General features: G+C 40.8%; 1 protein-coding gene across 1 annotated transcript; it reads right to left on the bottom strand.

Moving 5' to 3' along the window:
- LOC132596757 (aromatase-like) lies at positions 1–27536 on the bottom strand. Its single transcript, XM_060293567.1, has 9 exons — positions 27392–27536; positions 25236–25386; positions 19331–19485; positions 16948–17124; positions 13881–13995; positions 10120–10234; positions 9521–9683; positions 1471–1712; positions 1–249 (listed from the first exon to the last, which is right to left on the bottom strand). The coding sequence occupies exons 1-9, from the start codon at positions 27534–27536 to the stop codon at positions 1–3; spliced, it is 1512 nt and encodes a 503-aa protein (XP_060149550.1).

The following is a 27536-nucleotide window of genomic DNA, read 5'->3' as shown; positions in this document are numbered from 1 at the left end:
TTAGTGGTCGAGGCACTTGTCTGAATTTCTTGGGATGAAAATCATTCCTAGCAGGTCGCTGGTCTCATCTGGTTGCAAAGATAAGTCATTTTTCTTCTGCATCTTTTCAACACATTGACCTTGCAATGTCTGCACGTGGAAGCGTCTCAGAAGTGTGACCAGGATGACCTTCATCATCACCATGGCAATGTATTTTCCCGCACAGGCCCGGGGCCCAAAGCCAAATGGCTGAAAGTACCTGTAAGGAACCTAGGAAAATGATCAGACAATTAGCCCGAGAAGTAAAGGCTAGAGTCATGCATATCTGTTTGATTCACCCTGAAAACACTGTGAGTCAGAATGCTCGGTTTCGGCGACTTGGCCATACTGCTCCTTCACGGAGAAGAATGACTGTAACTCAGATAAGCCTCTTTCTCCCTCCAGTTTGATTCACCCTTTGTGTTACGGACACAACTTCAAACAATTCCCTGTTTTGCTTTTCATGTAAATACTCAGCTAGCTCTGTGGGAAGACCATGGCTTTACTGCTGTTCTGCCAGTCATTGAGGCAAAGATTGTTTTTGTGCCAGGGCATATAACATGATGACAAGGACAAATTTAGGCAAAGGTGTGGATTCCCTGTCTATTAGTGCCAAGGATCTAAATATATTTAGTTATACAAATATTTAATGGGACACCTCTGCCTGTCTTGTCCCCATTTGGACTCACATAGTGCCTGGCACTTAATACACGCTCAGTAAGTTATTTTTGACCAATTGCCAACATGGCGTGGGTTGCTTATCTAGAAATGGAATGAATTAGACAACTGGTTTAACTAAGATCATATTTCCATATGCAAATGGAAAAAGGGGACACAGAGGGAACTATCAGGATAATTCAGGTTAAAAAAGTCATTGCCTAGAATTGACATAATGGAGGCAGAATCTCCAGTACACCTCAGTTACAGAAAAAGAAGAAGCTGAGGCTCTTGTAATTACAAAGTCTTATATAGAATGAGGCCTAGTGCTTGTGGGGCCATTTGAGAAACCAAAGGCCCACTGCCAAAACCAAATCTTTTCTTCTCACTTGATTTCCATCTGAAGCAGAAGTGGATTTCCTTGACTTAGATGATGCTACGGCTGAATCTACATGGTGACAAGGTGATAAGTTTAAATGGAAAAGTTAAGTTTAAATGGGTTGGTTAAAGAAAATTTGCCTCATTTTAAGCAAATTAAGGGCCTGAATTGTTCACCTTTTGACCTATTGTGTACCTCCATGAAGACATTTCTGAGAGCTGGAGAGCCAGCCTCCTTGCCTTGAGGACAGACATGGTAGCCATGTTCCAAGCTAGGAGAAATGTGTTTTCCTGGTGAGGTGTGAAGAGAATGAGTAAATAGAATGAAATATATGCAGTGAAAACACAGAAACAGAGAGGACTTAAGAGTTGACATTTTCAAGAGTGGCACACACAGTTTTAAGGAAGGGCTCTTACATTCTTGGCAAAGTTTTCAAGAGTAAATTCATTGGGCTTGGGGAAAAACTCAAGTCTATGCATTCTTCCAATATTCAGGATAATGTTAGTCCCCTTTTTCACTGGGTAGCCATCGATGACATCATCCTCTAAGGCTTTGCGCATGACCAGGTCCACGACAGGCTGATACCGCATGCTCTCATAAATAAAGTTTTCTACCACTTTTAGTTTTTGCATATCATCAATCCTTATGTCTCTTTCAGCTGTGGGATCAGATAAAAAGGACAAAGTAGGTCATGTTAGTTTCAACATGTGATGGGCATAAAACTCATAGTTTCAGATCAGTATAGTTATAGGTCAGTTCGGTCTTGGTTGAAAAAATTTATATATATAATTGTAAAATATTTTATGTTTGGTCCACAGAGTGTCTTATGAAAATTCAGATTTGAAGTCAATTATCTTAACATCTGAGAGATTTCATACAAATGTCTGTATTTGTATAGAAATTAAAAAACAGGTTACATTGGACTCACATCCCCACATGACAATAGTTAGCTGAGGGTGGGTGGCTGATGAGCCCTTTAGAGGAACTTCCTCTCTGCAGCATCATGTAGACCGACCTAATCTGCTTCAAACATTTATTGCCACCTGTGTGGTTCTTGAGTTTTGTCCCCTACTCTGAATTCTAGAAGACGTTCATTCCTCCTCTAGTCAAGTGAGATGGTGAGATTAATGATGTTCACAGAAATTTTCTCTTCTGGTATCCAATGCAGTCATCTGTCAGAAAATATCACTGATAGCTACCCACCACCAGTCTCTCCCATCAGGAAACTTGCACAAGCCTCTTAGATAGCCTCATCCACCACAGGGCAGACAGCAGAAGCAAGAAGACCTACAATCCTGCAGCCTGTGGAACAAAAACCACATTCACAGAAAGATAGAAAAGATGAAAAGGCAGAGGGCTATGTACCAGATGAAGGAGCAAGGTAAAACCCCAGAAAAGCAACTAAATGAAGTGGAGATAGGCAACCTTCCAGAAAAAGAATTCAGAATAATGATAGTGAAGATGATCCAGGACCTTGGAAAAAGAATGGAGGCAAAGATCAAGAAGATGCAAGAAATGTTTAACAAAGATCTAGAAGAATTAAAGAACAAACAAACAGAGATGAACAATACAATAACTGAAATGAAAAGTACACTAGAAGGAATCAATAGCAGAATAAATGAGGCAGAAGAACGGATAAGTGACCTGGAAGACAGAATGGTGGAATTCACTGCTGCGGAACAGACTAAAGAAAAATGAATGAAAAGAAATGAAGACAGCTGAAGAGACTTCTGGGACAACATTAAACGCAACAACATTCGCATTATAGGGGTCTCAGAAGGAGAAGAGAGAGAGAAAGGACCCGAGAAAATATTTGAAGAGGTTATAGTCGAAAACTTCCCTAACATGGGAAAGGAAATAGCAGCCCACGTCCAGGAAGTGCATAGAGTCCCATACAGGATAAACCCAAGGAGAAACACGCCAAGACACATAGTAATCAAATTGGCAAAAATTAAAGACAAAGAAAAATTATTGAAAGCAGCAAGGGAAAATTGACAAATAACATACAAGGGAACCCCCATAAGGTTAACAGCTGATTTCTCAGCAGAAACTTTACAAGCCAGAAGGGAGTGGCATGATATACTTAAAGTGATGAGAGGGAAGAACCTACAATCAAGATTACTCGACCCACAAAGGATCTCATTCAGATTCGATGGAGAAATCAAAAGCTTCACAGGCAAACAAAAGCTAGGAGAATTCAGCATCACAAAACCAGCTCTAGAACAAATGCTAAAGGAACTTCTCTACGTGGGAAACACAAGAGAAGAAAAACGTACAAAAACAAACCCAAAACAATTAAGAAAATAGTCATAGGAACATACATATCAATAATTACCTTAAACATGAATGGATTAAATGCTCCACCCGAAACAAACAGGGTTGCTGAATGGATAGAAAAGCAAGCCGCATATATGTGCTGTCTAAAAAGTCCCATTTCAGACTTAGGGACACAGTCAGACTGAAAGTGAGGGGATGGAAAAAGATATTCCATGCAAATGGAAATGAAATAAAGCTGCAGGAGCAATACTCATATCAGATAAAGTACACTTTAAAATAAAGAATGTTACAAGAGACAAGGAAGGACACTACATAATGATCTAGGAAACAATCCAAGAAGAAGGTATAACAATTATAAATATGTATGCACCCAACATAGGAGCACCTCAATACATAAGGCAACTGCTAACAGCTATAAAATAGGAAATCGACATTAACACAATAAGAGTGGGGGACTTTAACACCTCACTTACACCAATGGACAGATCATCCAGACAAAAAATTAATAAGGAAACACAAGTGTTAATTGACGTAATAGACCAGATAGATTTAATTGATACTTATAGGACATTCCATCCAAAAACAGCAGATTACACTTTCTCCTCAAGTGCACACAGAACATTCTCCAGGATAGGTCACATCTTGGGTCACAAATCAAGCCTCAGCAAATTTAAGAAAATTGAAATCATATCGAGCATCTTTTCTGACCACAACGCTATGTGATTAGAAATCAATTACAGGGAAAAAAAGGTAAAAAACAGAAACACATGGAGGCTAAACAGTACGTTACTAAATAACCAAGAGATCACTGAAGAAATCAAACAGGAAATCAAAAAATACCTAGAGACAAATGAAAATGAAAACAGGATGATCCAAAACCTATGGGATGCAGCAAAGCAGTTTTAGAGGAAAGTTTATAGCAATATAAACCTACGTCAAGAAACAAGAAAAATCTCAAGTAAACAATCTAACCTTACAGCTAAAGGAACTAGAGAAAGAAGAACAAACAAAACCCAAAGTTATCAGAAGGAAAGAAATCATAAAGATCAAAGCAGAAATAAGTGAAATAGAAACAAAGAAAACAATAGCAAAGATGAATAAAACTAAAAGCTGGTTCCTTGAGAGTATAAACAAAATTGATAAACCATTAGCCAGACTCACCAAGAAAAGGAGGGAGAGAACTCAAACCAATAAAATTAGAAATGAAAACGGAGAAGTTAAAACAGACACCGCAGAAATACAAAGCATCCTAAGAGACTACTACAAGCAACTCTATGCCAATAAAATGGACAACCTGGAAGAGGTGGACAAATGCTTAGAAAGGTATAACCTTCCAAGACTGGACGAGGAAGCAATAGAAAATATGAACAGACCAATCACAAGTAATGAAATTGAAACTGTGATTAAAAATCTTCCAACAAACAAAAGTCCAGGACCAGATGGCTTCACAGATGAATTCTATCAAACATTTAGAGAAGAGCTAACACTCATCCTTCTCAAACGCTTCCAAAAAATTGCAGAGGAAGGAACACCCCCAAACCCATTCTATGAGGGCACCATCACCCTGATACCAAAACCAGACAAAGATACTACAAAAAAATTATAGACCAATATCACTGATGAATATACATGCAAAAATCCTCAAGAAAATACTAGCAAACAGAATCCAGCAGCACATTAAAAGGATCATACACCATGATCAAGTGGGATTTATCCCAGGGATGCAAGGATTCTTCAATATACTCAAATCAATCAATGTGATACAGCATATTAACAAATTGAAGAATAAAAGCCATATGATCATCTCAATAGATGCAGAAAAAGCTTTGGACAAAATTCAACAGCATTTATGATAAAAACTCTCCAGAAAGTGGGCATAGAGGGCACCTACCTCAACATAATAAAGACAATATATGACAAACCAACAGCAAACATCATTCTCAATGGTGAAAAACTGAAAGCATTTCTTCTAAGATAAGAAACAAGACAAGGATGTCCACTCTCACCACTAGTATTCAACATAGTTTTGGAAGTCCTAGCCATTTCAATCAGAGAAGAAAAAGAAGTGAAAGGAATACAAATTGGAAAAGAAGAAGTAAAACTGTCACTGTTTGCAGATGATATGATACTATATATAGAGAATCCTAAAGATGCCAGCAGAGAACTACTAGAGGTAATCAATGAATTTGGTAAAGTTGGAGGATACAAAATTAGTGCGCAGAAATCTCTTGCATTCCTATACACTAATGTTGAAAAATCTGAAAGAAAAATTAAGGAAACACTCCCAGTTACCATTGCAACAAAAGGAATAAAATACCTAGGAACAAACGTATCTAGGGAGACAAAAGACCTGTATGCAGATAACTATAAGACACTGATGAAAGAAATTAAAGATGATACCGACAGATGGAGAGATATACCATGTTCTTGGATTTGAAGAATCAATGTTGTGAAAATGACTGTACTACCGAAAGCAATCTACAGATTCAATGCAATCCCTCTCAAATTACCAATGGCATTTTTTACAGAACTAGAACAAAAAAAATCTTAAAATTTGTATCGAGACACAGAAGACCCTGAATAGCCAAAGCAGTCTTGAAGGAAAAAAATGGAGCTGGAGGAATCAGACTCCCTGACTTCAGACTATACTACACAGCTATAGTAATCAAGACAATATGGTACTGGCACAGAAACTGAAACACAGATCAGTGGAAGAAGATAGAAAGCCCAGAGATAAACCCACACACCTATGGTCAAGTAATCTATGACAAAGGAGGCTAGGATATACAATGGAGAAAAGACAGTCTCTTCAATAAGTGGTGCTGGGACAACTGGACAGCTACATGTAAATGAATGAAATTAGAACAATCCTTAACACCATACAAAAAAATAAACTCAAAATATATTAAAGACCTAAATGTAAGACCGGACATTATAAAACTCCTAGAGGAAAACATAGGAAGAACACTGTTTGACATAAATCACAGCAAGATCTTTTTTGATTCACCTCCTTGGGTAATGGAAATAAAAACAGAAATAAACAAATGGGACCTAATGAAACTTAAAAGCTTTTGCACAGCAAAGGAAGCCGTAAACAAGACAAAAAGGCAACCCTCAAAATGGGAGAAAATATTTGCAAATGAATCAACGGACAAAGGATTAATCTCCAAAATATATAAACAGTTGATGCAGCTCAATATTAAAAAAAAACAAAGAACCGAATCCAAAAATGGGCAGAAGACCTAAACAGACATTTCTCCAAAGAAGACATACAGATAGCTAAGAAGCACATGAAAAGCTGCCCAACATCACTAATTATTAGAGAAATGCAAATCAAAACTACAATGAGGTATCACCTCACACCAGTTAGAATGGGCATCAGCAGAGAATCTGCAAACATCAAATGCTGGAGAGAGTTTGGAGAAAATGGAACCCTCTTGCACTGTTGGTGGGAATGTAAATTGATACAGCCACTATGGAGAACAGTATGGAGGTTCCTTAAAAAACTATAAGCAGAATTACCATATGACCCAGCAATCCCACTACTGGGCATATACCCAGAGAAAACCATAATTCAAATAGGCACATGCACCCCAATGTTCATTGCAGCACTGTTTACAATAGCCAGGTCATGGAAGCAACCTAAATGCCCATCGACAGACGAATGGATAAAGAAGATGTGGTACATATATACAATGGAATATATCTCAGCCATGAAAAGGAACGAAATTGGGTCATTTGTAGAGATGTGGATGGATCTAGAGACTGTCATACAGAGTGAAGTAAGTCAAAAAGAGAAAAACCAATGTCGTATATTAACACATATATTTGGAACCTAGAAAAATGCTACAGATGAACTGGTTTGTAGGGCAGATATTGAGACGCAGATGTAGAGAAGAAACGTATGGACACCAAGCGGGGAAAGCAGTGGGGGGTGCGGGTCGTGGTGTGATGGATTGGGAGATTGGGATTGACATGTGTACACTGATGTGTATGAAATGGATGACTAATAAAAACCTTCTGTATAAAAAAGTAAAGAAAATTTTTTAAAAAGGAGAAAAATATCACTGTTAGTCTCTCCTCCTCATCTCATCAAGGACAACCTGGGTGGTAAAGTGGCAAGAACGCCCTCTCTCCACCACAACAAATGGGGTGCCTCATCAGCTCCAGGTGAGCTGGGGATTGATGGACACCTCCATGTCTCAGCTTGGCTCGACACTGGTCAGAGAAGCTTGGATTACTCTCAGAATTGGCAAAACTTCAAAGCATCCTGAAATAGGCTACTGTTTTTGCAGAATGAAAGTCAACCCAGGGTCCTGAGGCAGCTCTGTCTCCTGTACAGTTAGGTTATTCAGGAGTGGTCTCACTTGGTTAGAGAACTTTAACAACACAGCCCCTCACATACTGCTTTTCGAACACAGCAAGAGTCTAATGGGTGTATTTATCTGTGGTGGGGAGTTAGAGGGCAGATGATGGAGAAGGTAACAAAAGGCATACTTTTAGAAGTAATTACCAGTCCTGTGGGTCTAGGGGGAACAAGTATACATGTACTAGTGGTTGTCCCAGTTTTATCTTTCAAGAGGACTGTCGTGTCAGGGGGATATCAAGGGGCACAAGAACTTTTCATGTCTCAAGGAAATTGTATTAAAGGTTTATGATCTCAAGAGCAGTTTCCCCTGTGTTGCCTGTACCCCCATCATTCTGTGACTCTCTCTCACTCCACTGAGCTTGTTTCTTGAATTCTCTTTTTCTCACGAGACTGAGAGCCCAGGACTGCAGGGATGGCACTGGCTTGTTCACCGCGGTGCCCTTGCACCTGGCACAGAACCCATAACCTGAAAAGGGTGCTTGAGAAAACATTCAAGAATTTGAAACCCGGATGTCATTCTGGCTCCTTGCTATCTACCTTCCCAGGCAGTGGCCCTCCTATGGCAACGCGTCTGCAGAACCCTTTCACATATTTAATCCGTGTATGAAATTTCCCCTTGTCATCTGTTTCAAGCAGCACTCAAATGGTTTTAAAGATAAATAAGATAAAAAGTTTAAAAAATACATGGTGCCTTTTAACAACAAAATAGGTTGTTTCACAGAGACCTGTAAAGTCAAGAAAGAAAAATCTATATCGTTACTGATACCTCTTCGCATATGTCTGAAATGTGTTCCTAAAGAGATTACTTATGTGAAGCACACTCCAAATAAGGCATTCTGTTTTCTCCAGAAAGCAATTCTGACTTCTTCTGAACGTGGCAGTGTCTCCAGGGAAGGGTGGGGATATCCAAAGCAGTGGCAGAGTGATGCTGAAGCAATGGCAGAGCAGGGAGGGGACAGAGTGGGGAAGAGCTGAGCAGGGACCTGGAGGCTCTCCTGCAGAGGAGGAGGAGAGGGTGGGGGAGGGAAACTGATCGCTCCCCTGCCTCTGCTATCATCACCCTTACCTCCTCCCTCTGCCACCACCTGGAAGAACGGGCTGCTTGAAACCCAGAAACACTGCAGAAAATGATAGCCATTTCCCTGGGTGTACCGTCAAAAGCCTTTTGTCACTGATAAGGTAGCAAATCCTTGTGGATGATCCCATGTTTTTTTACACACAGACAAATAGAACCGCATATATGTGTTTATGTGCCCATCAAAAAAGACCTTGAAGAATACACATCAAAATATTAACAGTGGGGCTTCCCTGGTGGCGCAGTGGTTGAGGGTCCGCCTGCCGATGCGGGGGACATGGGTTCGTGCCCCGGTCCGGGAGGATCCCACATGCCGCGGAGCGGCTGGGCCCGTGAGCCATGGCCGCTGAGCCTGCGCGTCCAGAGCCTGTGCTCTGCAATGGGATAGGCCACAACAGTGAGAGGCCCGCGTACAGCAAAAAAAAAAAAAAAAAAAAAAAAAAAAAATTAACAGTGATTCCCCCTGGGGAATGGGAAGGAGAGTGGAAGGGATCAGGAAATAATACTTTCTGCTTTATACATCTCTCTCTTATTTGGATTTTTTTCCAGCCAGCGTGTATTTTTTTTTATATTAGAAAAACACAGAAACCTGTTCGGCATAATGAAAATGCGACACATTGACTTGCTCTGTTGTTCTCTGGGTGGATTCTAATAAAGATTTTGACATAAGATTCTTAGGACCTAGAAGCTGATATTCAGAAGGAATTGTTTTCTAATCTCTATTATTTGCTTGATAAATTCTTACCAACAACAGTCTGGATTTCCTTCATTATTGCCTCTTCAACTAGGGGGTGCTTTGCAATGAGAAACAGCATGAAAAACACAGAGACGGACATGGTGTCTGGTGCTGCAATCAGCATTTCCAATACGCACTGGTTCACATTCTCTCTTGTCAGGTCACCACGTTTCTGAACAATTGAAAGCGGGGAGAAACATTGGCAACGTGAATGAACGGTTCAGAACAGGAGGGGAGGTGGCGCTCAAGGATTAATAACCTCAACAAAATGAAATCATAGAAATTATGTGTCTCTGTGTCTGATGATGGACATTTGCATTAACAATCTTCATCTCAAAGCTGAAGAACTTAACGAAATATCTATGTGTTCAGTGTCTTTGGATTCCTCAGTTTTCCTATTTTTATTGTGCAGAAACACAGAAGTTTCAGTCTTAAAGTTCAATCTTACCTGACTGTCTAATAGGGGGCTATTGGATTGGGCATTATAGAAATACTGGAGCATATAGTCAAAGCAGAAACATGCAACAGTTAACAGGAGAGAATTTTTAGACACTGATACAGTCATACACGTGTGTTGTGTGGGAATTAGGGTCAGTTCAGGTCTGTACCTCAGCCAAAATCAACTCAGTGGTGAAATCCATTGAGTCTTCCAGTGTCTCTGCTATGAAAATCCTGCGTCTTTTTTTTTCTACCAGAATTTCCATTTCTTCTTTCAGCTCCTCGCTGGAAAAAACAGTGTAAATATTATCTACTTGTACACAGATATGACATCTAGATAAATGGATTTGTTTGCCATGTTTAAAAGTAAAATGATCTGCTTTAGTGGAAGCCATTAGTGCTCATGAATAACTGAATTTATACTTAATTCTTCACAAATATTCTTAAATTACATATTATATCATGTTAAGGAACCAGAGTTAGCCCATGTATCTTGGCAGTGGTAGCAAAATCAAGGCTGTAACTGTAGTTAAGGGATGAAAACTGGTACCAAATGGCTAAATCCAATTATGTTTTCTGCTATTTGATTGGGCCAGCACAGTGCTTAAGTTAAACATCAAAAACCAAAGCCAGTGAATGCCTTTAGTGGGAGCATGCACTCTCCAGTCTCCCACGGGCACCTCCATTTCCTGTGTCTTACATCCACCCAGCCCACTTTTATCTGCATAGTCTCGAAGACAATTGAGTTTGAGGTTCCTCTTCTACACAGGCAGGAAGTATTTTTCCTGATATTTATCTCATACCTTGCAGTTTCTGCCTCATAGTAACACTAAGTAAATATTTGTTGAACGAATGACTGTCTGCATCAATATACATATGCCTTTTGACAGTGTGCAGGAGGGAAAAACACCTTTGACAAAGGGTCAGGTTCTGGTCCAGGTTGTTGTCGTTCCACGTAACCTAGTTTAAGTCTCTGAGTCTTATGTCTCTTTTAAAGTGAAGGGATCAGGCTAGATGAACAATAAGGCCACCTTGAGATCTCAATTCTGTTATCTTTGACTTTGTCTTTAAGTGTATGCATTCACATATAATTGTATTGTTCCCCAATCTCAGGGAACAGTATTCTGTATTATGTTAAATGTACAGTAAATCTTTCTTTCAAATTCTTGTTGACACAGTTGCCTACACGCTTAAATACTCTGTTGACCTAAATAGCCTCTATGTTTGCTTCAGTTCAACAGGAAAAGTAACAGAGGATTCTTTAAGATACCTCCTATCTTCAAAAGTTTTTTGGGGGGGCATCTCAAGGAAGATGTTTAAACATTCTGAGAGATATTCTTCAGGGTAGTATTTTCATTGTGTCATTCTAAATAAGGATGCCTACTATTGTTTATCTCTGTAAGTATGCTTTATAGGCGCGCGCACAAACACACACACACACTCACCATTCCAGACATACAGCAGGGATATATTCACGTTTATTCATTTACCTACCCATCCATTTGTTCAGCAAATATTTGTTGAGTATCTCCTACATTTATTCAATAGTGGGCTAGAATGCTCATAGCATTCCTACCTAAGCAGTGGCTCCCAAATGGCCTGGGATGTGTTGAAATGCCCCTAGACTTTGAATTCCTAGAGAATTTCTTGATGGAGCTGCATCCACTTCTAAGCATCTCCTTCCTCCCTGGGCCAGAATCGGGGGCCTGTGAATATCCACTGGGATTCCTCCTATTCAGGTTAAAATTTGCTTCTGCTTAAATGTATGTATTTGAATTTGTATGTCATTAAAAACTAGGAGAATTGAGTTAAATGTCAGTTTACAGGAAATAAGAAGTCTCTGACTTACAAATTATATTGCAAGAATTCCTCTGTTTGTACGAAAATAATGGTGGCTACGTTCCTAGTCCAGGCCACAAACACTTATTTAATGTATTCTGAGACTGCAAAACCTACATTTGACAAAACAAAAAGTAGAAAACAGTACTGTGCTAATATTGGGAATTCAAAGAGGGAAAAATATAAAATTGAATAAATAGGGATGGAAGTAGATGTCCCAGAAACCTTTACATAAATATATTTTTTAAAATATTGGTATGAAAGACAAATTCTATATGATCTCTCTTATATGTGGGATCTTAAAAAAACAATAACAAAAGGAGAAATCCCAACCTCAGTTTTACAGGAAGAGATTGGTGAATGCCATGAGTGCTGGGGGTAGGTTGGGTGTGAAATGTGTGAAGGGGGTCAAAGGTACAAACTTCCTTCCAGTTATATGATCAATAAATCACGGAGATGTAATGTACAGCATGATGTCTACAGTTAATATACAGTATTGCATATTTAAAAGTTGCTAAGAGAGTAGATCTTAAATGTTCTCATCACAAGGAAAAAGTTTTGTAACTATGTATGGTAAAAGATGTTAACTAGATTAATTGTGATGAACATTTCTCAATATATTCAAATATTGAATCAGGCTGTACACCTGAAACTAACATAATGTTATATGTCAATTATGCCTCAAAAAAAGTATCAGCATTATTGCAATGGAATGCAGGGGAAGGAGATTAAAAGATTTCTTTAGGTTTTTACTGCTCTAGATCAGAGGAGATAGTACATAGTGAACTAACCATTGGCAAATTTATATAGAGAGGGAATGTTGTTGAGATAATTTTAAAGAAACCAAAGAGAAACTGTTATACAGTCTCATGCAGCAAGTTTCTATGGGCCTGCTGACCATACTGAAGCTAAACTAATGACCAAGTTTAACTGCGGACCAATAAGACTCTTGAGACGACCACAAATTCTGACAGCAGTGAAGAGATGAACCATTTATCTTACCGATTCAAGTCACAATAAACTCCGGTAGAAACAAAGAGAAATGTTTAAAGGACCAGGTGTCCAAATCATCCACCTAATACTCATCATCCGCTTGAAATACATAAAGCAACATCAAGCTGACTACCTGGAGACTAATACTACTGAATTTCAAAACACGCAAACAGGATGAAGTTAGCTCTTCAAACAACTTTGGGAAATTGTAGAGATGGAGAATTTAAGATAGTCAGGGACATCTGGGAAAGATATGAACAGAGGGATGGGGAAAACTACCATGTTTATTGCCTACTATGTGTCATGCTTTGTGCTGATTGCCCTTCATAGAGGATCTCATTAACCTGTATTGCCACCACGGAGGGTATGTTATATTTTACTTTGAAGAACTTCCCAAGGACATTTGGTTACTAAGTGGTAGAGATAGGATACAAACCAGGTCTGTCTACCTTTAGATCCCCTGTGCTTTCCACTGGTGGTTAGAGGTGGCATGTATACTGGCTGGCTACTTACACTCTGAAAACCATTGATTATCCAGGTCATTGGGCATTTGTCTAGTCTTCTGCTAGACTAGTCTGACACCAAAGCAAAGCCATTTAATGACAGTTTTAGGATCCCCCAAGATATAAGATGCATAACTAAACAAACAACACGTCTTAAAAAAGTTCATCATGAAAAAAATTCTCTTGCAACTACTGTCAATTCTGACAAATTGAATTAAGTTAAATTCATTCAGAAGCAACACAACAATAAAATGATTTATGTTTCCATTTTTCCAGACATGCAAAGAGAATTTTGACTAATGATAAGGATAGGTTCAGCCAACCCTTCTCTTCAACTCAAAATACACAGCAGTGTCCTAGTTCCAGAGATGGAGCTCTCAGCCTCCTAGGGGAAAACTGCCCTGGGCCAAAGTCTTCCTTTCCTCTGTGGTCTGGCCACATGCTGCCAAATTGCTGTAAGAAGTGTTTCACCGGCAACTTAACAGCTCCCTTGCGGTCTGGAGAGGAGAAAGCTTGCCGAAGAGGCCAGCAATAACTAAGACACAACACAGATCAATCCAATCTCAGCAATAAATATTCCAAAATATGTTACTTACACAGACTTTTCATACTTTCTGCGTAGCCAAGAAATCTTAAAGAAGATGTCTGGTTTGAGAAGGAGAGCTTGCCATGCATCAAAATAACCCTGGATTTTAACCACGATGGCCCTTTCTGGAAAAACAGAAAAAGATCAGAACAGATGAGCAAAAATGTGAGCCCAAGAATGGTGCACTGCTCAGAGAAGATCCCCTGTAGACTTTCCTACCATCTGGGACTCTAAGCAGGTCAAGGTTCCACCTTCACTGGGTGTTTCAGCCAGGGGAATGCCACTAAACAAATCAACACTAATTTATTCTGCTTGGCATCTAAACTGGCCACGTTAGCCAGAGATTTGCCAGTTTTCAAGTTTGTGCTAGAGACACAGCCTAGAATCTCACACGCTTCTCCATGGCTGAGCCTCCAACTCCCTTCTGTTTACCTGACCGTTTGAAATGAGAAGTAATTAATGCTGTTATGGCCTCAATTCTGGTGCCTGGAAAGGCAAAAAGCCTCCCCACTCTGTTTATATTTCAGTCCAGAGTGTAGAATTCATCTTGGAATCTTCAGTGCCTTGTCCTGAGTCTTGTGCACAGTCAGATCTTAATGGATGTTCTTGAATTAAATTGAATACTAGAGAAAAGAAAACCCCTGCTTTTTTCAAATTACACACAAGAGAAGGGAAGAGACATGAAGATGCAGAAACTGCAGTTCATAGAAATGAAGAAGCTTGCCCAACGTCATACAGCCAGAGTGGCAGGAAGTCCCTAGGCTGGAGCTCGATTCTGTCTGACCTCAGGGCCATATCCTTTCCTCTTTGGTGCACTGAGTCCTTCAGGCCAAATGAGAGTTTAACAAGGACCCGGTGAGCAGAGGGAAATACACATAAGTCTGTATGGGTTATGAAGGTTCTTAGACCGCAGTCTGCATCCATAAGTTAACAGAGAGCTGTACAATTCCCTTTACTTGATCCCTCCTAAGAGTCAAGGCTAGTGGGGAACCAAAGAGCAGGGACTTCTAAAATAGGTACCTGTCATATCTTAGGAGAGATGTACATGGAACAGGCAAACAGGACTTTCAGAGTCCCTGTGTGAAAGGGGATAAGGCAAGAGGCTGTGACTTTCAGAGTGAATGGGGCTCCCATCCTAATGTCAATCAGATGGGGTTCCTATGACTCTGGTAAGGAATCATTAAAGAGGCAGGGAGATGATTCGAGGAGAGTGGAGCGGAGAAAGGGAGGGCTTATCGCTTGTCTGCTTGTCCAAATGTGGTCAATCAGGGAGCAGGTGTGATAGCTCAGCCGGTTTGGACAAGTGTGAAACTCGTGCCTTGTTCTTGTGCCTGTGATGTTCTTCCTTCAGATCTGCACATGGCTCATCGTCACACTTCATCTGGGCTATTTTCAGACATCCTCTCCACAGAGGCCTTCCTGACCACCCTTTCTCTCCACAAGAGCTTCAGCCTCCCACTGACCTCCCCCTTCACTTTCTAGCCCTTTGCTCTACTTTTTTTTTTTTTTTTTGAGGTACGCGGGCCTCTCACTGCTGTGGCCTCTGCCATTGCGGAGCACAGGCTCCGGACGCGCAGGCTCAGTGGCCATGGCTCACGGGCCCAGCCACTCCGTGGCATGTGGGATCCTCCCAGACCGGGGCACAAACCCGTGTCCCCTGCATCAGCAGGCGGACTCTCAACTACTGCGCCACCCGGGAAGCCCTGTTTGTTTAAGGCACTTATTATAGCCTAATATATTACTAGATAGTTAGTTGTTTACTGTCCATATACCCACTAGGATGTAAACTCTTTGAAGGCAAGGACTTCGTCTTGTCCAACTGGTCTATCCCCAGAACCTAAGTCTGGCATAAAATAGGCAATCAATAAATATTAGTTGAATGAATGTATGAATCAATGAGCATTGCTAGAAATCAAGTCAGGAGAAATTACATTAAGCTGACAGCAGCAGAATGGAATGAATCCACATGATTAATGTTTGTTCTTTTGTTGGCGGTAGAGTTGCATGTATGTGTTTAATATTTGATTCTGTAATATAGTGAGGAAAGCAGTTTCTTGAGTGAGACATCTTGCAAGGATTGTTATAAATGCTAAGTGACAAAGTTTATGTGAAGCAAGTTTTTATACTGCTTGGCACATAGTAGATACTAAATTAATGTTAGTTATCATCATCATTTCCAGCAGCCTCAGTATGCTTATCATCATATAGAATCAAAATTTTCATACTTAGTGGCTTTGAGGGAGAGGTGTGTATGTACATTTATGTGTGTGTGTAGATATATGGAATGTGTCTATGTGTTTGTGTGTGTATATATATAACTATACATACATATATACACATATATATGTCTATATCATGCTCAAAAGAATGGTTGGTAATGGTTAAATACATAGGTTTGGTGGTAGGATATATTTATGACCAAATCAAATGATCACATCTGTTAAGTTTCAGCTGTGGGTAGAATCCTATTTTCTAGAGCAATGAAGAGAGATGCAAAAGAAATAGAAGATGGCCCCTTCTGTGGATATTTATGACCTTATAAGTGAACAAGGCAGACATACCAGGAAAAATATTTGGGAATACTTAGAAGGGTTTAAAGAAGAGCAGTATGCAAAAGAACATATCTTTGCTTGAGTCCGTTATCCTTCTTCTCATGCCCTGTTTAATACAGGGCTGAATGTCAAGTCATAAGAATGAAAATTTCAGGGCTTCCCTGGTGGCGCAATGGTTGGGAGTCCACCTGCCGGTGCAGGGGATGCGGGTTTGAGCCCTGGTCCGGGAGGATCCCACATGCCGCGGAGCGGCTGGGCCGGTGCACTGCAGCTGCTGAGCCTGCGCTCTGGACTCCACGGGCCATAACTGCTGAAGGCCGCCTGCCACGGCTGCTGAGGCTTCCGTGCCTGGGGTCCGTGCTCTGCAGCAGGAGAGGCCACAGCAATGGGAAGCCCGTACACTACAATGAAGAGTGGCCCCTGCTTGCCACGGCTAGAGGAAGCCCGCGCACAGCAACGAAGACCCAACACAGCCAAAAAAAAAGTAAATAAATATATTTTTTAAAAAAGTGAAAATTTCAGTACCGTTCAAGGGGATCCCCAGGAAGAGCTTGTTAGAGGTGTCCAGCATGATGCACCGCACGAGGGTCAACACATCCACGTAGCCCGACTCGTTGCGGACCTCCTCCAGCCTGTCCAGATGCTTGGTGATGGAATCAGCACAGACGGTCACCGTGCGCACCAGGCCGGAGCCAGACAAAGCTGAAGGGTACACGTCAGAGTGAGCCGCCTCCGACTCCAGGGCACACAAACTATCAGGCAATTTTGGCTTTTTATGTTTGGAGCTTAACTGACGACAAATTTGTATTCAGTAAATGGGTGGAAATTTTCATATTCTTTTCATTTTTCTATATTCTACTAATTGTCTACTAGAAAGTATCACTTTTATGATTAAAAATGAATGAATGAATGAATGACAAATCTTTTTAAAACAAATGATTCACAATTAAACTTTTATTCTACCTATGACAAATCATTTGTGAGATTGCAAATGAAACATTTAGTATTTGTGATCATAAATTACAAATCAGTAATTTTCTATATTATGTACATTTCTCTCTAAAGAAGGTTTGGATTTCACTTGGGTGATATTTTATGTTTCAATGAGTGGCAGAATATTGCTACAGAAGTATTCAAATTGGATCTTACTTTTTAGATCTAAGGTGCTTCCTGTTTAATTGTAGTTCATATGTGTAAAGTCCTAGTCTTATAAACTACCAAATGTATCCTTAATTTTGGTTTCTCTTCAAACTACATCCAGATTAATTGTACTCAATCAATGTCATAACAACAAAACAAAACTTTGTTGGTTGAACAGTCTTCTTCACAGGACTGGGAACACTGGGGACAGTGATAACCTATTAGCATTGTACTTCAAGTCCATAGTACAGGGTGGCCCTTGATATATATTTGTCAAAAGGAGGAATGAATGAATGAATAGATGAATGAATGAATGAAACCAGGTAGAGTGAACTGGCTCTGATCTCTCTCTTTCTTGGCTCCTGACCATCTGAGCATCTAGTGGTCCTAATGGTAGGTGGTCTAACATGAGTTTAACTCTTAAAGTCCTCCTTTCTCTGTTTGTTCAAGGTTGCTCTAAGCTTTCTTTAGGAGTAATCTCTCTTTTTTACGTCTTTTTTATTCAGACTTGCTGTTAAAGTCAGAGCCCTCAAACAAAGCAAATCAGCTGTGCTGCAGAAGCCCCTGAAGGCACACTTTGCAAATAAGAAAGGAAACCTGGTGAGTGGTCCTAGAGTCTAAGCATTTCCACCCATGTGTAAAAAGGAAGTTTGGGTTGGCAGCATACGTTCTGACTTTAGGAGGGACCTGGAGGTATGAAAGGCCAGGATGCTGTTTCTTGGGTGACTGTCACAATCACAAGTGAGATAAATGATTCCTCAATGAATCAGTCCTTTGCATGGAAGGGTTGGCTTTGTTTATCACTCCCAGACTGATGTATGATTTGCCTCTACGTTCAAGAGCTTGAAACCACATTTCAAGTGTATAAACCACATTTCAAATGTATAAAAGGAATGGGGAGCCTTTAGAACCTGGAAAAGGCAAGGAAACACTTTCTCCCTAGAGGCTCCAGAAAGGAACACAGCCTTGCCAGTGCCTTGATTTTAGCCCCGTGAGACCCATGTCAGACTTTTGACCCATAAAACTGTAAGGTAATGAATGTATAGTTTGAAGCCAAAGGCTTCCATTCCAGCAGCATATATAGTAAAGGGGGAAACCACTAGATAAGGAGGTTTGTAATCCAGTCTCTGCTCCTCCATACCTGGCTATGTTGCCTGGAGGAAAAATCACAAGCTCTCTAGAAATGTACTCCTTAAGTATAAAACTCAGAGTCTGGATGGAATGACATATACAACTCTTCTCAGTTCTAAAATTCTGTAATTTATTTGCAAATTGCTATTTTAAGATATCTGGGATGTCAGCCAATGATTCAGCAAACATGTTGGTTATGCTAAATCAACTATATGGCTGACATACTAAGTTCTTAACTGAAGTGATCTTAAGTATATAGGGTGCCAATTCTCCTTCACATTCATGAAATTGTTTGTGGGTCAACAAGAAGGACAGAGTTTGTGTTGGGTGAATATGTAGGCTCTGGAATTGTATCCTGTGCTACCATTTGCTGTTGGTGGAAACTTGGGCAAGCTATTTAAACTCTTTATGCCTCAGTTTTCTCAGCTGTAAAATGGAGGTGATAAGGGTATTTAACACATGGGGTTGCTGTGGGATTAAAGTTATCAAGGGCTTAAACAGTGCCTACTACATAGTACATGTATAATGAATGTTAGCTCTTACTGTTTCAAAACTGTGAAGCAGCAGAAGTTAAAAATGATTTCAAGAAGGCATATTCATAGACAAAAGAGCAGAATGTAGCCAGACATCTGAATACCTTTCATAAAGTAAGTTCTAACAGCTTTCCAGAGGACTGGATTATTGTTAAATATGACGCCTTTCTCATGCATGCCAATGCACTGCAACCCAAGTTTGCTGCCGAATCGGGATGTGTAGTGACTGTGCTTCATTACGTGGAACACGCTTGAGGACCTGCAGAGAAAGCAAACCTTGGAGTTACTTGTTGAGGGTCAGGAGAACTCAGTGTGATGAGTTTGCCTACCAGGTGGCTCTCATACCAAATGCCTGTTGATCTAAATGCAATGCATAATTTCTAGTATTCAGATTAAATAAGCACTTGTGTTAGCACAAGAACTTCCTTCTCCCGTTGAAACATTTCTACTGCTAGCTCTCTGTTTGAGCATCACTAAAGATCAACACACACACGCGCACACACACACACACACACATACACACACACACACAGAGTTATTCGTTATTTCCCCTTATCTAACTCCAAGTCACTAAAATACTCCCCATTACTGTTGTCAGAGCTACAAGGCTGTAAGAAACTGAACCCTCCACACCACCATATTCCTGAGAGCCTCCAGCCTCCAAGCAGTCCCTCTCCAGACAATGCTCCCCATGCAGAAGTGAGCCTCATAATCGGAAGTTGCTGGAATACCTGAAGTCTTATCTCTTTAGTTTGGAAGCAGCAGTTCTGCCTTGTACCACCCGTCCCCCAGAGGCCCTAATCAGGCCTGGCCCCTCCAGGGCAGTATCATTATAGGACTGAAGGACATCTCCTGGGCACCTCTGGCCCTGGGCTTGGCTGGCTGGGCTGGCCTGGAAGGCTCTCTGTGGTGGTGACAGCAGCTGTCTTGGGGCTCTGCGTCCGTCATGATTCATCAAGGTCTCCAGGGTCACAGAGTTCTCCCAGGACATAGGACACGCTGAGCCATTAGATAGCCCTTGCTGTGGCAACCCTGGGACCTTGCGAGGAACCCAGGCTTCCTTGAACTTCCTGGTTCCTCTTCCACTGCTCTGCCCTCTATTCCCACCCCCAGGCCTGGCTCTTAAGGCCTGAGCTGGGTCTTCAGAGCAACTAGGAAGGAGCAGGCAGCCCCTCCCCACCCATGTCCTCCTTCAGGTCTTGCTTCCTGCCCCAAATCCTACTCTAATTGGGGCACGATAAGGCAATGAGCATTATAACATGTTGTAAAATCCTAGCTGAAGACGTCATGGGGCCTCTATGTTTGAAGAGAATATTGTCTTCTTAGGACAGTGGTACAGAATTCTTCTGCAGAGAGACTCACTTTGTTGAGAAGATGTTTCAATAAGATTGATTATAAATTAGGCTGTGGCATTGGAAGTATAAATTGATCATTTAAATAATTTAACATTTGAGAGCATAAAGGATAAATGGATAGTTAGTCTCTTCAGGATAAAAGATGGGGTGGCTTTATGTCTTCTATTGTATTTTCAATACGCAAATCCAGATACTTCAGTTTGTATTCCAGGGAATTAATTTGACTGATACATAGATAAAATTTTGTCCTGTATATGACATCATGCTATAGAAGGGACTGAAATTCTTATTAACTAATAGACTTCAGAATTCTAGCTATTCGTACCGTCCCCTAAATCACTCTGTAATCAAAGCAGCAAGTAATTTGTATACTCTTTACTCACAAACTCAGATCTACAAATTTTAAGTGATTAGTTGACAAACAGAATACTATTTTTCTGCTCTGACCTGTAGAGCTTTTGAGTATATCATAAAATACATTGGTCTGTCCATATGTTTTGAGGAATTACTGGTCAATTAAAAACTTCAACCCAAATAAAGAGCGAACGATTAAGTCAGTTGTCCTTTAGGGGGCGCCAACATCTCAGTTATCCTGAGACAGAGGCTCTGACTTGGCAAAAAACAAAGTAGGGAAGACAGAAGTGATACACACAGCAAGCAAAGTGTCACCAAGGATGAGCAGTTTAAAATAAGGTCACTTATCAAAAGTAGGCTGGCTTTATCTAACTGGAGTAAATCAGGAAAGTGAAGAAGGGAAGGTTGGTGATGAACTAGGGTTGCCAGCCCAGAGCTCCCCTGATATTCAGGAGAACATTAGAGATCTTCCCACAATGCGGGCCGGCCTGTAACACCAGGTGAGGGAGATGTTACATTGACTGACTGACTGACTGACTGACTGGCTGGGAGAGTGAGGACTTCTTACCACTGAGGAGAGACAGTGTGAGTCCCCAACCTCGGAAGGAACAGTGGGTAGTGTAAGATGCCTGATCCCTGGGGTCATTATTCTTCTTGAAACATGACTGAAGTCAAAAGACATCCCCAAAGATGGCAAACCTAACGTCTCTTCAAAATGAAAAGTAGCCAAGAAGTAAGTCCTTAGGTGGTAAAGAAAAAGCCACCCTCCCGTTCTGAGTTTAAAGAACTCACACACCTGTGGTCAGGTTCAAGATTGATAAGTACTAGAAATAGGGGGGAGACAATCAATGGAATATTTGATACCAAACATTTAAAAACACATGCCTTGTGTAGACCTGTTCTGTGCCTGTGACTTATACTCCATCAATCCTACCACATTTTCCCTGTCCTTTGCCCTCTAATATCCTTACCCAGGTTTGATACTGAGGTCACTGCAAGAGAAAAAGAATTTTTGTAACAGAGAGTTCTGACTGTAACCACCCTAAGCTGACCAAATTTAGTATCTCTAATATGGGAACACCTTCCCTGGTCTCTTGATGTGATGCAATGTGAAGTGCCTAGGACTAACAGGAACGTATTATTACGCAACAATTAACCTGAATCGAATAGAGCCTATAGACCTAGTGTTCAGTTTATAAGCAATACCGGGAATAGAAGAATATGTTCAATGACACCATAATGAGACAGTAAGAGAGATTTGGAATGTGGGACATCCTGTAAGGCAACTGATGTGGTCTTTTCAGAAGGTCAAGGTCATGGGGAAAAAGGGGGGAGGACTGCTCTTCTAACTTTCCTGTTCATTTGAACTTTTCTTACTAGAAAGTTGGAAAAATATTTTCTTGTCGATCATTAGAGTCTCTCCCTCCCATGCATCCTCAAGTCCCTTGACCCTCTGCTTACTTTGTCCTAGTTGCCTGGTAAAACCTCAACCCTGGCTAAATCCAGCTCTCAGTTTAGCTTACTCTGTGCTTGCACCTGGCAGTTGAATGGGGCCAGGGAAAAAACCATACATGCACATGGACACACACACACACACACACACACACACACTGGCAGGTCTCAGTTAAATTCAAGTGAGCCCTTAGTGCAGCTGGCAATTCTACTACATTTCCCAAGTCCAGTCACTCTCTCACTTTCCTGGATGACTGTTATATCCTGTCTCCTCTGTCCCCCAGTGTTGTACTTCTCACCTTTATTTCAACTACAGACTTCATTTCCTATTTTATTGAGAAAACAGAAGCAACTGGAACCTCTGCAAGTCCAACCACCAGGATCAGTGCCCATATATTCAGCCTTCCCTCCTGTTACTGTGGATGAACTTGCGTGTCCCTTTTCAAGGCCACATCCACTTGTTACCTGGACCCCCTTGTCATCTCACCTGGCACACTCCTTTTGTGTGCTGCATCAACACTTTCGTCTGTAACTCATCATTCCCATCAAAACACACATGGTTAATATCTTGTATCTTAACAAATAAAAGCTCCTTGGACCAAACATCCCTTTCATTTCTCTGCCTCCTTTATGGCAAAAGAGTGTCTGTACCTGCTGCCTCCAATTCTTCTCTCCCCATTCTCTACAGTGGTCAGACTTTTGCTCCCAGCACTGCATAGAAACTGCCCTTGTCAAGGTCACCCATGACCTCCCTGGTGCTAAATGCAGTGCTCACATCTCTGTCCAGTCATGTGGCACTATCTGGAGAGTTGACAATTCCATCCTCCCTGACAGGCATTCTCTCCTGGCTTTCAGACCTCCACACTCTCCTGGTTTTCCCTTCTCTGTGTGGTTGTCCTTCTCAGCTTCCTTTGCTAGTTTCTGACTACAGTCGAAGGTCTGAATGGTTAGAACTTCCTTCTTAATATCCTATTCAGCAGTACTAGGCAAGTGAAGTCAAAATATCTGAAATGGAATCCTGATTTCTCCCCATCCCGAAGTTGCTCCACCCACCTCATCTTCCATATAGCCCATATCTACCTGATAATGGTGTGGACAACCATCCTGGGTTTCCCAGCTTAAAAATCCCACAACGTGGGAAATCCTCTGGTTCCAAATAAACCAAGACAGTTGTTCACCCTACTGATAATACTATGTTTTAGCCTTTTATTGTTGGTATATTAATACTGCAACAATATATTCCTCTACAAGGGTAGGGATTTGGGAGTGATTTGTTCATGATACCTGTCGTACATAATAAGTTCTCAATAAATATTTATTTAATGAATGAATGGAGAGCCAATAATTTCTATGATAGTTTAGGGTCATCCAGTGCTTAGTATAAATTCTAATAAATAAATGTACATTTACAGAATAAAAGAATGAATTTCCTATAAATTCGGAAATGACTAAAACAGGTATACAAATTCTATAACCTTAACTGTTATGTTAATTGCTAACATATGGCCAAATATCATCCTAATTATCATGTTAAATGCCAGTTCCTCTTTATGGATGCTATTCACATTCTATTTTTGATATTCATGACAAACACTAACATATACACATGACATATAGTGTCATGCATAACTTCTGTAGAACCTCAATAATTTAGCGCATCTCTGCCTGGGGAATCATGCATACTTTATCTACAGGTGATCAGATGGATCTCTCCCCATAGCCCCCAGTTGCTCAGGCAGAATCGTGGCAGCACTGGTGCCTGACTCCCACCCCATCGTGCTCCAAAGTTCTGCAGCCCCCCACTTCAGAACTAAGCTGCTTGGAAAAGTTGGCCCATAATCTCTACACAGGTGTAATAACTACAGACGTTAAAATTTTCAGAAGAGAAAATACCTGGCATATTATTCAAAGAAAAAGAAAGAGCTTTCTGACATCCAGTGGGGTCTTTTTAAGAGGTATGGGTAGTTCTGGAAGGACCTGAAGAGCAGGCAAGGGAAGATGGGGACAAACATGTCCTATTCCTGCGGGGAGCTCATCCCTTAAGAAAATTGAGCGGCTGGGAGGCAATTAAGGAGAACACAGAGACTCCAACCAGAGAAAAGCCTGTGAGGACAGGAAGGGGAAAGAACTGGGAAAGCTGGGGGAAGGGCAGAGTGAGTTTTGTCATGTTCTCAGCATGAATCAGCACCTGACCCTGTCAGGGTCACTAAGGTCACTTTCCTAATTAAGACAGCAGTTGCCAGATGCTACCTGCACTGTAAGGAGGATCCTATTTCAGCAACTGGTCAGGGTTCCTGGGAATTTATCTGGTGATCTAAGTACCTAGTGTCTAAGAGCAATTTCTGTCCTGGTCCTCTGGTCCTTTCTCATGTGCTTCATTCTTCCCTCCATGTCTAGTCTTGCACTCCCAGCACCTGAACTACACTTAAGGGTAAGAAAATTAGACAGAACTCCTCCAACCTGCTTAGGTGTTTCCCCAGGGAAAGGCCCTCTACTCTGGAAGCGTCTTACCTTTTTTCCTCCTCAAGCTCTGTAGCACGTTGCAATCATTTGGGGGCCTCTAAACACTACGGATGCCCAGGTCCCTCCTTCCCAGGAGACTGTAAAAGTTGGGTTTGTGGCCTGGGCATTGGGGTTTTGAACAGCTCCTTGGGTTACTTTAATATGCAGCCAGGGTGAGAAGCACTGTCCTAGATCCTGAGCTGCAGGCATCATCCTTCATTTAAAAAGTAGTAAAAACACATCTTTAGCAACAGACATCAAGATATCTAAATAAGTTTGTTTAGTTTTTAATATGAAAATTCCAGCCTTGATTTTTAAATATGTCCCCGATTATTAACAGACTTACTTGCTAATAATGAGGGTTTCCTCTCCATATATCCAGACTCTCACGAATTCACCATACGTCTTGTTGTAGTAATTGCAGGCACTGCCATTCCCCATCCAGAGGAACCTGCAGTAGGAAATGAGGGGTCCAATTCCCAGAAAGTAGCCAGGACCTAGGAAAGTCATCAGATCAGTCAGTATTTCTGCAACACCAAAAAGAGCGATTGCTTTAAATTAACTGCTATTCTTGTTCTTTTGATCTGGATGTCCTTTTATATCTTCTGATGTATATAGGTGAATCACACACACAAAATGATTAAAACAACAACACAAGTTAACATGATGCTCTTCACAGCTCCATGAGTAAAAAGTAGTCCAGAGTCTACACCACTCCAGTTCCATTTGGTCTCAAGCATTTCGGTCTGAACGGACTGAAATAGGTGTCTACTCTATTCTTGCTGTGTTAAATGGTGTCAATGAGTTTCAAATACAAGTCAATCAGTCCCTCTTGTAACAGGCATGAAAACCAGGACAAGTGACAAGCTGACAGGTCTGTCTGGCTGCGTAGTTTTGTCTGAAAACTTTGGGTTTGAAAGCACAAGTCAATGGAATGGGTGGGTTTGAATTAGTCTGTGGTTTGGGTGTCATCTTTTTAACTGTGAGAAACACGGTCTGCAAAGACAATGTCCCAACAAAAAGCATGCATTTCTTTTTTATTTCCTTCAAAAAGGATTTGGTTTAAGAAGAGAATCTTAAGCTAAATCTCATTAGACAAAATAAAGCTAAGCACTGAGGAATGAGGCAGTGTGTCTGATCTGTGTCTAGACCAGAGTCTGAGTCTAGTGATGTGGTTTTAGTGAAGAGCCGTGGCTCTTACACCCTTGCTGACGTAGGCAATGACAGAATTGTGAGGAGTGTGAATCTGGTGAGCAGCCAGGGGAGTTGCTGTTGCTTGTATCAGAGAACAAACTTGGTAGCTTGATTTTAGTGGTGGTGGTGAAAAGTTCGTCAAAAGCTTGTTGGAATGGTTTTACGAGCTTTATTGTAAAGTTATACCATTTCTGTATCTTACTCCTTTAATTCCATTCTGTCAGTGAAATAGTCGTTCAGCCAAAACTCACACAACTATCTGAGACAGTACAGTGCTGATAATTTAGATAATCTAAGTTTTTGGGTGAATCATTTAAATTGGATGTTTAAACCCAAATCTGGCAAACAAGGTTTATTCCTTAACTTTGAAGTAGCTGGGTTAATGTGGAAAAGATTATTAGGGTATTCTTTTTGCCCTTAGTGGAAAGTCTTTGTTAATGTCTATATAAGCAAAACAAGTTTGGGAGTCTTGGGGTCAAGGGGTCTTAATCTTAGGATTGTTCTAATAACATTATATGTAGATGATTGACTTACAGAATTTTTTATGGGACTGGGAACACATGCCTGCCGTGAGGAATTTTCCAAGAAACTACAAAGCCGTCTGATATTTCTGGGAGTTCTGAGTTAATCTGATAGTGTAGAGTGGTGTTGTTTCTACTGGGATTATCTGGATAATTATATTATACTCTACTCTTGATTGATCCACAGAGCTTGTGGAAGATTTTTTTTAGATTTTCAAGGGAACTATAGTGATCCCCATTTTTCATCCACTGTCCAGGTCCCATCTACCCCTTGTGGTGGCACCAACATCACCACCATGCCCAAAAATAAAAAAAAAATAAAGAATGGGATAAAGAGAAGGAATAGGTTCAAGAAAGGGAGAGGGCAGAGGACATGGATGAGGTAAAGTGGGAGGGAGACAGAAAGGAGTACAGAAAGCATTCCAGAGACATTTTCACCTTTAGACCAAAATTGGAATGAATTTAAATTAAAAAAATCCAAAACCTGGAATATTACCTCGTTCCACCGCATCTTAAATTTACTTTAAAGGATACTTTTGCCAAGTCTATTTTACCGAAACAAAATGCAGACTGGAAGGGATTATCTAAGATTTTTTTAATGCTTTCATTTAATATATGCAGATAATTGGTAGAAAAATGTTCACCTGAATTCATTTGCTAATATGCCTTGGGCTTCAGCCATCTCCTCAGGTTTACTCTTCGCTGTTTTGCAAATTTCCTTTACTTTCATGGACGAAAAGCCCAAGGAAACACTCTCCTTAGATACAGAACTAAATGACTGTGTTACCTGGTATTGAGGATGTGTTTTTATAATTCCAAACCAAGAGAAGAAAGCCAGTGAGCAGCAGGATTGCAATGCTGGCAACAGGCACAACTTCGGTCACCATGCTGATGATGTTATAATGCACTGAGTTCAGCACTTCCAAAACCAT

The sequence above is a fragment of the Globicephala melas genome, chromosome 2 (genome assembly GCF_963455315.2).
Source record: "Globicephala melas chromosome 2, mGloMel1.2, whole genome shotgun sequence".
NCBI lineage: Eukaryota > Metazoa > Chordata > Mammalia > Artiodactyla > Delphinidae > Globicephala > Globicephala melas.
The sequence above is the reverse complement of the archived record's forward strand: the minus strand, read 5'-3'. Positions and strand labels throughout refer to the sequence as shown.

Bases quoted from the DNA above. Each gene is read 5' to 3' on its own strand.
- LOC132596757 (XM_060293567.1), bottom strand. From the start codon at position 27,536: ATGGTTTTGGAAGTGCTGAACTCAGTGCATTATAACATCATCAGCATG. The intron at 25,387-27,391 runs GTAACACAGTCA...TGACTTTCCTAG, and splicing joins AAACACATCCTCAATACCAG to GTCCTGGCTACTTTCTGGGA. The intron at 1,713-9,520 runs GTAAGAATTTAT...CTGATCCCACAG, and splicing joins GGAAATCCAGACTGTTGTTG to CTGAAAGAGACATAAGGATT.